Source organism: Aulostomus chinensis, chromosome 7 (assembly GCF_037954235.1).
Source record: "Aulostomus chinensis isolate RoL2024-O1b breed Wild chromosome 7, RoL_Achi_v1.0, whole genome shotgun sequence".
Lineage (NCBI taxonomy): Eukaryota > Metazoa > Chordata > Actinopteri > Syngnathiformes > Aulostomidae > Aulostomus > Aulostomus chinensis.
This window is the reverse complement of record NC_141326.1, coordinates 15,723,062-15,735,746: the sequence shown is the minus strand read 5'-3', so window position 1 is coordinate 15,735,746 and position 12,685 is coordinate 15,723,062. Positions and strand designations below refer to the sequence as shown.

The 12,685-nt window shown below is 43.5% G+C and overlaps 1 protein-coding gene across 1 annotated transcript; it reads right to left on the bottom strand.

Moving 5' to 3' along the window:
- Positions 1–4: 4 nt before the first annotated feature.
- Positions 5–11,196, bottom strand: ric8b (RIC8 guanine nucleotide exchange factor B). The gene is made up of 10 exons (XM_086208716.1): positions 11,026–11,196; positions 10,534–10,581; positions 9,790–10,419; positions 8,858–8,952; positions 5,906–6,056; positions 5,604–5,699; positions 5,338–5,482; positions 5,084–5,228; positions 4,442–4,561; positions 5–2,245 (listed from the first exon to the last, which is right to left on the bottom strand). The coding sequence occupies exons 1-10, from the start codon at positions 11,107–11,109 to the stop codon at positions 2,137–2,139; spliced, it is 1,623 nt and encodes a 540-aa protein (XP_086064842.1). The 5' UTR covers positions 11,110–11,196; the 3' UTR covers positions 5–2,136.
- Positions 11,197–12,685: the final 1,489 nt, after the last annotated feature.

Below are 12,685 nucleotides of genomic sequence, written 5' to 3'. Positions count from 1 at the left end.
TCCAGTTTATTCACCTCTCAGTGTGAGCCTCAATACATGAAGGAACAATGACACTGGTGATATTTACAGCATTTAAATGTGCATTTTACCAAAAACGTACTTCTCAGAATAGATGTTGAACCTGCGACGCCAATAAACGCTGCTACGACAGAGCACGGAGGAGCCCAGGAGAACAGACGCGGTCCGTGAATTTTGAAATATGAACATTTGAATTAATCACAACAGCATCAGGAGGGAAATAGAACAAATTAAGTGTTTTGATTCCTCTCATGGAGCTGTAATCACAAGAAGATCCAACCACTAACAGACTTCTATTTTTACTTTCCCCTCGTCACTCCATCTATTCTTAATAGTCCTTAAAAATCTGAAAATATGACATTTGGGGATTATCCTGTATGAGCCGTGTAGAAATTGTGCTCATGGTTAGTCACTATTCATAAAATAAACCTGTAAGAATGCATGCTCTAGTAAGTGATTTTCAAGTAATATTCAGGCAAATTTGTGTAGATTGTAATCAGCAAATGACTCTGGCAGAATGTACTGAAGGATAAACGTCCTATTGCACCAATGTAATTTTATACATCCGATTATCGTGAGGATTTATAGAAACATTTCTGATGACTGATCATGCAAATTTGGGATGAGGACATGGAATGAAGAATTACATTTTACATTTCTGTGTCAACTTTGTCTCACTTTTTTTTTTTTTTTTTAAACATCAAAAACATCTTTCAGTGAGTCAACAGGCCCTGAATTCAGAAAGTTTTCTTGGTGACTGACTGGTGTGCAACATTCAGACAAATATAGTGTCGCTCTGAGCTGCAGGTTCAAACGACCTGATTTCTAAATATACATCAGTTCTGTACATTCTGATATTGAAGTTTCTGCTCTTGTGTTTATTGTGTAATGTGCACTTAAGTCATCCAGAAATACAAAGAATGAAAAAAAAAATGTAGCAGAAAGACTAAAAAGAAGAGAAAAAAAAAGCACAAGTGAAGGAATGATTATTCAGAGCCATGACAACAGTGCTTAGTGTGACACGCGTGTTTCAACATTATTATGACCTCAACTTAGCAAAGGTGCAATAGTAACCACGGAGGCCTCAAACCAGGGCCTCCTACCACGCATCAAGTCCATTTCCACACAGGAGAACGGCTTACGGCTGCCATGGGCCCCCTCCTGTGAATTGGTCAGCGGTGTTCAACGCTGCAGGGGCTCGTGGGCCTTGTCCCATTTCAAAGGCTGATCACGAACCCTCCCCTTCACAAAAGATTCCTCTTTGAGAGGACGCGCATAGATTTTGCCCTCCGACAACCTAACGGCCCGATAAAAAAAATAGCACTTTATATGCATTTAAGTCTTCACTTATAAATACCACTAGAACTGGACCAAAGCTCACCAACAGGTTCAGATAACGGACGCCTGGCACGTCTCTATGAGAAGAAAATACAGACAGAAGTTTACAGACTGGAGCACTCTGTCCTACTGCAGCCTGATTATTGGGGCCGCCTGTGCAGCATGTGGATTAAATTCATTTTTGCACTGACACTGGATTTTTGGTGCAGATATCAGGTTTTCTTAAAAATAACTTATGAACTAATAGAAAAAATAACTACTTAGAAAAACCTCCGATGTCCTCTAGTAAAACAACAATCTCATCACGCAACTGGCGTCACGCTTCAGCTTTGTCCTAAAACTGAGCTCTGATCAGGAACATTTTACCGTCGCAGTATTTCTCTGTTGATGTGTAAATGCTGAGTTGAACCATCACAACGTGTATTCGTACTGCACAAACTAGTTAGCATTTTACCATCAAGACACCACTGATAGCGGTCTGCTTGACAAACTACATGACAGCCTCTACAAATTATCCCAAGGATCATTTTCTGCGTCATGTTCTTTAAATAAGTTTTAAATATCTGCACATGAGCCAACATATTTCTCTTCTGATAAATAACTCTAGTGAGGTCTTCTGTGGACAAAGTTCTAGGCTCTGTGTCAGTGGCAGCTTCAGGTCCTCTGAAGAACCAACCTCCTTTGTAGAGGACACAGCCCTTGAAATGGGACACAGCCCGCGATGTGATGGGGGGGCCTGATGGGCGGAGCCTGGAACATGTGGCCCGCATGTGCAGTGCACTAATCAGAGTCTGACCCCGAGTTGTGTTCAGGCGGATCACACAGAGTTTCCTCCAGTGGTGCTAACGTCCCGTCCGGCCTGACACCCATGGGTCGGATCACGTTCTGCCTGTGGACACAAAAACACTTTATAGGTGGACGAGTCAGCAAGTCGCTGACGAGGACACGGAACAAAGTCAACACCATTTGTTGGGTCCAAAAAGTTTGTATGAGGAAACAGTCTTGAGAGGGTTTTCACTCGTACATCTTTACTCTCCTACTTCCACAAATTGAGGACCCTCACTTGAGAAACCCCTCCCCCTCCATCACGGACACTAGCTTGTGTCTGGCCATCCTCTCGCCCACTTGTTCCTCCCCTCCTCTCCTGTGGCAGTTTAATTACAGGATCAGCGCTCAGACTAATCTCCTCTAAGCCACGGCTGCCCCTTCATCCTAATCCAATTATACCTGCACTGTGTGTCACCCCTCCCTCTAAGATGATTTATCAGACAGTGATCCAGCAACGATTTCAAAAGCTTTGACATTTAATTGAAAGATTTAAATATAAATAGCCTTGTAATTTCTGTCATTAAATGTAAATAATCCTACAGGTTAAGTTCTTTAAAAGAGGAAGGAGGAGAACTGTGATCTGGTGAAACCTAAAAGGACTTTACAACAGAAAGGCAGCAGTGTGGGTGCCACAGACGCTTCATTCCACCGGCCGCCAGTCAACAGCCCCTCATCACTGGCCAAAGTCAGAACATTCAATGAAGACTAACAAGGTGTCTGATGAAAACAAAACATGAACTTTCATCTCCTCCAATTACAGCAAAAAAATGTCTCCCCAACAGTAGAGGAGGACTGGGGGTCTGGCAGATGTAAGGGGAGGTGGTGGGTGAACAGAATATGTGCTAATTGGAGGACCAGTTAAGCAGTTAGGGGAGCACATTCCTGCAGGGCTCGGAGTGATCTCCTTAGAGTCTGCACTCAGGAGGCACCTCTCCATCATCATCACCACATCTCCTTCACTGAGGAGCAGAAGAAAGAGATGAAGCCCGAGAAAGGAATCTTCCTCTTGCAGGTGCACGTGCCTTGTTACAGCTCAACCCCCTCTTTGGTTCCATAATGACGAGGTCAGCTACAATTGTTCACCCTCTCCCTCTTCCTCCATGTTGCACCCCAACTGCTTTTTCTAGTTGCGCCTCTGTCCCCCTCTATCTGACCACTGATTGGCTCCTCAGAATGTGAAGAATAAAGTCAGGACACGCGTTATTAAAAAGCTGAATGTGACACATAAAGGGAGCAGGAGCAGGAGCAGCAAGTCGACTCGTGTGTGCCAATTAGGTGATAATTAATGGAGCAGAGGTAATGATGCTGCCGTCGCGTGCCGGCAGCTTCCATTTACTCCTGCTGAATGCTGCGGTGTGCTGGAAGTCCAGCAGCCCTAATTGAAGCCGCTGCTAACGGCAAAAGATTCTTGCTTTGATGAATTGGTTGGCCGGGAGCGAGCTCACTGTTACCTTTGTACAGGCATCATGTTTGACTTTGGGAGTTAGCTCTGTGCTCACAGAGGAAAGGTCAACACAAATAGAGCACGGCCTTTTGTGGGAGAAACAATCAATAATATGAATACACTGAGCTGGAGGGGGGGGGGAGTTGTTTACAGGGAAAAGTTAATCATCTTAGTCGCAGCTTTGCAAAGACAACTAATCATTCCATGTTAGTTTCTTTGCTAAATATCGGAATTGAGTTTTCCGTTACCTCCTGTACACATGAGCTGTTGGGAACGAGAGCATGTTTGAATGATGCACGGGAATCTAAACGCACTGTGTTTGCCTCGGGCATCTTGATAGAGGATTTCTAAACATTGTTGTGTGTGGACTACTGTTTGGGTCATTAGTAATATTACATAAAACATTAATACTAAGATTATTTTTAATGATATTATTAAGAAAGAGACTTTCTTGAGGGTTTTTGAGCAGCACAAAAAGCCATTCGGAACAGATGACAAAACAGCTGACGCGTCGAGTGTTTCTGGTTCTAATCACTGTGTTCTATGACGGAACCAAAGGATAACAGACACTGGGCTACGTTTATGAGAACTTCATTTGCATTTTTTTTCCCGGGCCCTCCATGTAGTCTCAGTCAGGAGGTACAGCCTGATAGCTACTTGTAACTTCTTCCTCCTGACACCTATTATTTACCGCAGGTCATCCCCAGGATTGATTAGATTAGAAGTAGCCGATTAAACTAAATTGAGCAGATTTTGTAGTGAGTGGCAGTGTTATTTGCTTGTTTTGTTATTGATCTACTTTACTATATTTACCTCGACAACTTATCAAACATATTGACAAGTTTCTGGGCTTCGTACTCCTTCTGCTCGTCTGTCATCTCTTCGATGGGGTTCGGCATCGGCTCCTCGAGGTGACCGGTGATGGGGTTGATGCTGGGACGAGAAGGTGAGAAAACTAAATCTACAAACTCAATCGTAGCAGGTAGTTTTCTGTAAAATAACTCATTCATACAAAACTGGAAGGGCGCTACTTAGGAGTACAAGTCTCCCTTCAGGACCATGTGATATTTCCTGACATGATATTTTGTGACAAATTATGAAAATGTCCACTGTGTATCTTGTGTTATACTAGAGGCCAGCAGCAGTGTGTTCTGCTTAAATCCTGGTCTCACTTAACGTTGGAGCCTGTAGAGCAAACATGTCTAAGTATTTGTGCGCAAAAAGCTCCACAGTTTTGCCAACGTTTTTGCAAAAAGTGTTTATAAATTGTGGTTGGGAGGATAAGTTAAACAGCCTTTGAGGAATCTGCCAATTTCAACAATGTTCACAAAAAAACAAAATATAATTGTGTGTCCATCCACTAAGTTTTCTGTACAGTGGGTTTAATGTTCACAAAAATACCTAAAACAAGTTGGCTGCAGTGTGTTGTGACGGTCGTATCTGCTGGGGACTCACAAAGGTTTGGCAGATTTGTACTCCTCGGTGTCAGAGTCTTCATCTTCTGAGTACTGAGTCTCTCCTCTTCCTCCTGCCAGGAGTCCTCGAGCCACCAGGAGTCCTGCTGCGTTTCCATACCCTGTGTACTTCAACAGGTTGTCCACTAAAAAGATGACACCACAAACACACCATGTTTCAGAGTTACACGTTTCTTCATTTCTCTCATCTGACATAGCACCACCTCCCGTGACCTGCCCCCCCCACTGACTTACCGCTCTCTTTGCAGAGGACAAAGAGGAACTCGGCCGCTCCCTGCTTCACACCCATGTCCACGTGGGTCATGAGGCGAACCAGCTTGTTTCTGGTAGTGGTTCCAATTTCTGGCCTGATTTTTACATCTTTCCGTGGGGGAAGTACCTGAGGATTAAGGGTTTACCATAAGTTCAGTAGTAAATGCTCAGCAGTTGCTCAGACACCAGAAATGCTTCATTCATCTTTGTCTAATGCTTGTTTAACGGCTGAATGGCGGCGACTGTACCTGAGCTTTGATATATCTGCGGATCTCTCTGTGGTGTCTCGATCCCTCAGTCAAAAGGCTGAGCACAGGAGTCAGCCCCTCCTTGTAGTTGGAGCCCTGTTTGGACACAGACAGACACAGACACACACAGACTAATCAGCAACACACACATGTACAAACCTCACCTCTCTCCTCGGCCTTCACCTCATACCCTCATCAGCTGCACTTCAGTGAAGCTTTCAACACATTTCTTCTGCGCTTTAAGGGCGTATCAGTATTTGCTATCTGTCTGCTCTATGTTTGCTGTAAATGATGAACTTCACCTTGTCGATCCTTTTCTCCATGAAGTCTATTAACACTTGTACTGCATCCATGTTTTTCCCGCCATATTTCTCTTGTCCTCCCTGGACAGGAACTTCGATTAACACATCCAGGCAGGACACAGGCAGGTTATTCAGCAGGTTGACGGCGTGGCTAAGAAGAAATGAAGGAAAGGCATCTTTATTGATATAGATCTTTAGACAACAGCTGATTCTTGACTGTAAGTTAACGAATTGGAATCCATCAAAACCATCAGATTAAAAGATTCAAACAGAAAGCAATCTGATGATTTTAAGGTGCTGTCAAAGATGGGAGGAAAGAGGATTAATAGATGAAAGCTTTAGGACATTGTATCTGCGACAAGTTCCAAAGTCAAGAACCTCTCATAACTCCCTGCCTCTTTACGTTCTATATCCAACTACCACCTGTATCACATTGTTTACTGTATCAAACAGCAAATATCGGGAAAGAAAAACTTCTAATGAGAGTATCACTCAGACCCGAGGCTGCCTTTGGGAATAAGTTGTTCATGAAGGCTAACCAATCTTTGGTTAAAGTCACATCTCCTTCACCACTTTGGTGTTTTCTAAATAAGTAAACTTTGCTCCTCCACATTCCCAACGCTCTTTGACACATAGTGTGGGTCAATGACCCAAACTCCCACAAGTCGAGGGGGGGCAGCATCAGTCAGTTTTACATGAGACTGTTAAGATTTCAGTATATGGCCACAGATTCCTGACATTCCTGCATTCAATTACCATGAGAAGAAGATGCTGCTGCCACAATGTTACAAGAGCAACAAGCATTTAGAAGATGAAACACTCGACGAGGCGCAAAAGAAACCTCTCTGTTTAACCAGCGCTGTTTTTCCCACGACAGTGCAGCCTGTTATTGGGCCGCTGGCTATCAGTCTTAATTTGTTAGCATTCACACACTGGGAGGACACTAGGTTGCCAGGTTTACTGTGTAAATGGGGAGTTTTTATTCAGTTAGCGGATGCAACTTGTGTGTATTCAGCAGTTGATTTACTAAGACAGCAGTTCAGTATGCAGTCAACTGCCTCCTCCCCTCCCAGAGCAGAGTTCATGACATCACCAGGCACAGAAGAGAAATAATGACGTAACCTTTAATTGCAAAATGCAAACATAAAGACATGTCAACGCATCAGCTAGCTTACTCATAAATCATGATCTTAAGTATTCATATTTTAAAATACACAAAATGTTCGAGGATTCAGATCGATGGGGCAGCAGCTGTTCAGAGTGGAGGTACAGTAATGGTAGCTGTTACAGTAAATATAATTGTTTTCATTCAAACAAATGTTTGGTATTTGTAGCTTCGAGGAAGGACAGCTAAGTTTGTTTCGTTTCCTCACAACAACACTCCTCCTGGCTTGTATTATTCTCACTTGTGAAACATTTGATGAGATCTCTAAAGACATCCGAACTTCATCGGCAACCTGCTGCATTTGAGTGATGAATCATCACCCAGGTGTCCGAAAGACGAGGCGCCTACACCTCAGCCAGTCCAACCCTGCGTGCTGCTCAGCGAGGCGCTGCCATGCAAATCCCAGCAGGTTATTTTCCTGTCGCTCTAACTGATTTTGCTGAGAGGTGGAAGCATGAGTGCTTGTTCTTTCAGTGCAGACCAGTTTCAGATAAAAAAAAGACAACACTCATTAAACACACTAGCCAGAAGATGGAGGAGAGGATCCGGTGCAGGTATCCTGGTCAGGAGCAGGTCCTCTTCAGTGAACCTCAAATATGTCTTTGTCTCCTCCTTCTTGTGTGCAAGAAACCTTTTTTTCTTGCATTCATTCATTCAGTCCAAGTCCCACACATTTTAGCAGAGTTTAACCATCTGCCAAATTAGTTCACGTAATCGGCTAGACATACAAATCAAAATGCACTTTTATGTCAAACATGGCCGGTGTGTTTGTTGAGGATCTTATGAAGTGGCTGCACATTCGTTTTCACCAGGAATGTTTTCAGTTATAAAAAATCACATTAAAAGACACATTCAAGTTACATACTGGCTCAAGGTGAATTTGTTTTCCCACACCAATTCTCTCTTGATCCTGTCCTGCTGCAGCTGTATTACATATTTCCCTTAAAATTGTGTTCATGATTGCATGGTGATGTCTAATTCCACACAGGCAAAGCATGCAGACCTCCATTTGTAAGCAGGGACCGTAGTGAATCGTAGTATCGGGGACTCTTTGATGCTGGCTTTCATAGTCATGGTGCAGGCGCTTAACTCAGGGTGAACCTACTTGTTGAGTTGATTCATTGAACTCAAATCTGCTTTTCTGAAACCAAAAACTCACAGATCAGGGTTGAGAGGCTCCGAGTTTGTTGAACTTCTTTTCTGACACGGACCGTGTTCAGACCCAGCGCTAAGATGCATCCCCAGCGATCCGATCACACGTGGACGGCTCCGACCACAGCCGTGAACGCACACGGACGAGTCTGTTTTGCTTTACCTTCTGCTTTTTATGCTTTTGATTTCTGACTGAAGGCACAGGAACACATCCCCTGCTGTGTCGCTCACTCTCAACTTAAACCATAAACCGGACAGAACATCTAAATCAAGATGGTAGTTCCTTAAATAGATCTTTAAATACCAGTGCTCTCAATTAATGTGCAAATATGAACATGGATAGTTCCACACAATTTGAGCAAAATATTCATACAATTTAGATATCTATTTGCATACAAGAGCGAGAGGAAGTGAGATCTATTCATAAGTGGTCACTGGAGACCAGTGGCAACCGAGGGTGACCTCTCACTCTGAGCAGTTCACTTAGGATCTGGGTCTGCCGGGTCTGAACAGGACCATATTTCCATATTGTGAGCTCTGAAGCCCAATGGGACATGTCATCCTTGTTTGTGTCCTACATACGTCCCACTGTCCAGAATTTATGCACCATCTGAGGTGAGCTACAAACATCCCACCTGTGTGCTTCCTCTGTTTTCTCCTCCGTCTCCGTCTTCAGCATCAGTAGGTGACGCAGGATGGCGGCGATGATTCTGAACTGGTGGTCATCCTCCTGAAATAACAAGTCCAGGCAAATGTCTCAGACAAATAGAATAATAGGTATTGAGAGATCTACAGCTTCAGCAGAAGCCTAGAAGGCAAACACCTAATTACCAAAATAGGAATCTTAAAATCTGGTGAGGCATCAACACCAGTCTACGGAGCGTCAAAGGTGTCACTCTGGATTCAAACAAGGAGAGTGAAGAGGAAGCTGGGATTACTACCAAAAACATCAAGGTGACTACGGCAGGGTCAAATGTGTCAAATATTGGTGTCATTGGACTTACACCGTGTTAGATGAAGCCTTTTTGGTCGGTAACAGAAAAGAAATATAGATAGGACCTCATATTACATTACAGTAGCTGGATACACCAACTGTTACAAACATTTCGAATACTCGCGCTTTCACACTGCCACTAGAAGCCAGTATGAGTCTCCACATTCTATCTTTTTCAGTAGCAGTCAGAGTTCATTTCTCAGTCCGCGATGATCAGAAGTGCAATAAAATAATACACTCTCCACATCAGTGAAAGGCTTTGGGTTCATTTCACCTTGAAAATACTTTTGTGTTTACCATTAAATTTAGAAAATGTTTGTCATGATCATGACATGAAGTTTACAAGTGTAAATAGTGGCTGCCAAAACAAGACATGGCCAACAACAGCCAGGTGTATCTGGCAGATGTAGCATGTTCATCCTCATCATTGGATCAGCTACCAATCCCTGCCTGCCAGTAAAACAATCAAACAGCAAAGTGCAAAAAATCCACCTAATACCTGAGAGGAAAAGGTAAGGAAAGGATGTCCCCTGGTGCCATTTAATCTATCATCACACACCAGAGTGTACTCACCTCACAACCAGCATTAGACAGCGTGAGGTTGAACAGGGCTTTGAGTGCTTCCATCGCCCGTTCATTGTCCTCTGCAGGCATGGGTAGAGCCTGTGGTTCTGGGCGGGCAGCTTCATACGGACCAACCCAGCGCACATCCAGGGTGTGCTCCAGCACATCTGTCAGTAGTCTCACTGCATGCCATTCTTTCCTCAAGCCTCCTCTCACATCAGGACGTAAGGCAGACAGCAGGAAGAGAAGGCGCAGGGTAAACAGGCCCACCTCGTGGTGCCACGTGCGGGCCGTGTGCAGGCCGACACACAGACCGTGGGCCAGCTTCACATCCACACTAACCTGCTGAGCAGCAGGACTGTTGTACACCACATTGCATAGGCACTTCAAGGCCTCTACCACAACCGCTTCCTCCTCCTCGGACTGAGGGTCTTCCTGAGGGTTTTTCTGGTTGTCACTGCCCGTGTCCCCCGTGTGAAGTCTGGCCATCTTACCCAGGATAAGCATGCTGTCCCTGGTGGCTACAGGTGCCAGGACATGCTTGTCTCTGGACAGGATGCGGAGGGACTCAAGGCATGTCTTCTGACAGCTGGGCTGCACCTGCCTCCCCAGGACTGACAACACACTCTGACACAGCTTCTGTAATGATGGAAGAGAATAAACCCTCATAATTATTGAAGGATGTTAGACTAACCTGCTTGTCTAACCTACGTGTTAGGCAATAATCTGAGCGCTATCACAACATGTACTCACACTGCGCAGTGTTTCCTCCTTCTGGTTGAAAGTGAAGGTGTGGCTGTTCTGGAACAGGAAAGATGCTCATTGTACACAACTCAGGCTGGCATGCGAAATATTCAGCAGAAACACTCGACACCTTTTAAGCTGGTAGTCAAAATATCTCCATGAGACCTTGAACAAGCAGCTAAAACAACCTGTGTTTTAAAAGCTGTTTCCAAACAACGTTTAACTCACCCAGCGTGCAGTTAGCAGGTAGCATTAGCATTAGCTTAACTTGCTACTGCTGTGTTCATACTGTTTTGTTGATGTGTCAAAGTTCTGTTTGCCACATTCATGTTTGTTGTAGCTTTAAGAGATAACAATGCAGAGTTTTATCAAGTGACAATGCGAACCTTTATCTTAGTTGCCAAGTCAGGAGTGATAACTCGGAGCTAGGTAGTTAGCAAGGTAGCTAGCGTTAGCACAGGCGTTTTGGTTGACGTACAAACGAGCAGAGCAGCGACTGACCTCTCGATTATACTGCTGAAGAAGCTTCTCAATCTCCACCTCGTTGGCAGTGTCGAGCTGTGACAGGAGATTATCCAAGTCCATAATGGAAATCTGAGGAAAACGGATGGTAGAACGGCTTCCAATGAAGCTAGTGTGTGTGTGTGTGTGTGTGTGTGTGTGTGTGTGTGTGTGCTGTCTACAGGGAAACTCCCCTTACTGTCTCCATCAGAGCTGGTTAGTGTAGTCCATGGTGATGATGATGGATCATCCACACTTGATGGGAATGAGTGCTCCGAAAAAGTTTCAGGGAAAGAACATAAACCTACCTGACATCTCAGTGATTGAAATGTTTTGTATGAAATCATTTTTGATCGGAAGGAAAATTTAAAAATACGTGATAAAGCGTTCAAATAACAAAAAGAAAACTTCAAGTTCCATAAGTGACAAATGTGAAGACAATGTGTGAATGATATTCAAACATGGAATTAATGTCCACTTTAAATGAACACACTGGAGTTTGAAGTGGAATATTCATTGTCATTAAGATTAAATGAGGATGTGCAGCCAAACTTTTGGGAAGCCAAACCGATGTTGCATGAAGAGACTGGAAATGCTCCGATTGAGTCAAAGTGAAGATAGGACGACCTTGTTGAAATTTCTGCCCATAAAAGTAACTTCATTGCCAATAAAATGAAAATCAGCCATTACACAAATGTGGACATTAGGCCTGTTATACTTATGTACTTGACTTCTTTTTTTTTAATTTATAGTTTTCCTTCATAATCCCACATTGGGATATTTTTCATAGAAACAATAATTCCTATTTGCTGTTTCTAAAAGGGACCACGGATAATAACGTTTACGTGGAAAATCAGATTTTCTCTTTTTTGTTTCAGATCTTAGATGAAAGAAGAAATATATCTGAGTGTGCAAATTTGAAGAAAATTCAGTTTGTGAGATGATATTTGTTTTACTTTCATATAAGGAAACAGTTCGCAATGGCAGGCCAGCAGATGCGAAACACACTTGACAGGAGGAAGGAGAGTACGGGGAAAAAATGACAATGAATGCTGGTTGGAACGGTGTTTTTGTAATATCAGAAATTAAACTCACCGCTTTGTGAAACATGTGTCTCAGTGTTATGCTCAGATACACCCCTGATTATCAACCTATCTCTCAAACCTCTCAGCGGATATTGATATTGACACTCAGGTCAGCTGATGAAATCACAATAGGGAGGGATTTTCTTTCTCTAAACAGGTTTCTACATTCAAAGTCTGGGGTTTGAATCCTGCAGGACTTTAGAGATGCGCACACATAAAACAGAGGATCAATGTTCCAATAAATACCAACCTTGGCGAGGGGTCAGAGGTTCAAAGGTTATGGGGCTGAGGTGCAATGACCCCGTCTCAATGGGACATTCTTTCTATAGAAATGTAATTCTTTCAGCGGTGTGGCTCTTGTGTCGCTGGCCCAACCCCCAACTGTGTTGTCACCTCGGTGCATCGCAAGGGAAGTTTTCTTTTCTGGCATGAAGAGAGGCTCAAATTGAATGATGGATGTTCAAACAGCAGCTCCAAGACAACGTGTTTACCATTCATAAAAATGGGCACGACTTCTATTTCTATAAATATCTGATGTCTTAATTTGAGAATTACAGAGTTTTTCTCCAGTGCCG

What these genes read in the sequence shown, in the direction of transcription:
- ric8b (XM_086208716.1), bottom strand. Translation starts at nt 11,109, where the DNA reads ATGGACTTGGATAATCTCCTGTCACAGCTCGACACTGCCAACGAGGTG. An exon ending in TGTCTAATGCTGGTTGTGAG is followed by an intron (nt 8,953 to 9,789) that starts GTGAGTACACTC and finishes TTGTTATTTCAG; the next exon opens with GAGGATGACCACCAGTTCAG. An exon ending in TACAAATCTGCCAAACCTTT is followed by an intron (nt 4,562 to 5,083) that starts GTGAGTCCCCAG and finishes TTCTCGTCCCAG; the next exon opens with CATCAACCCCATCACCGGTC.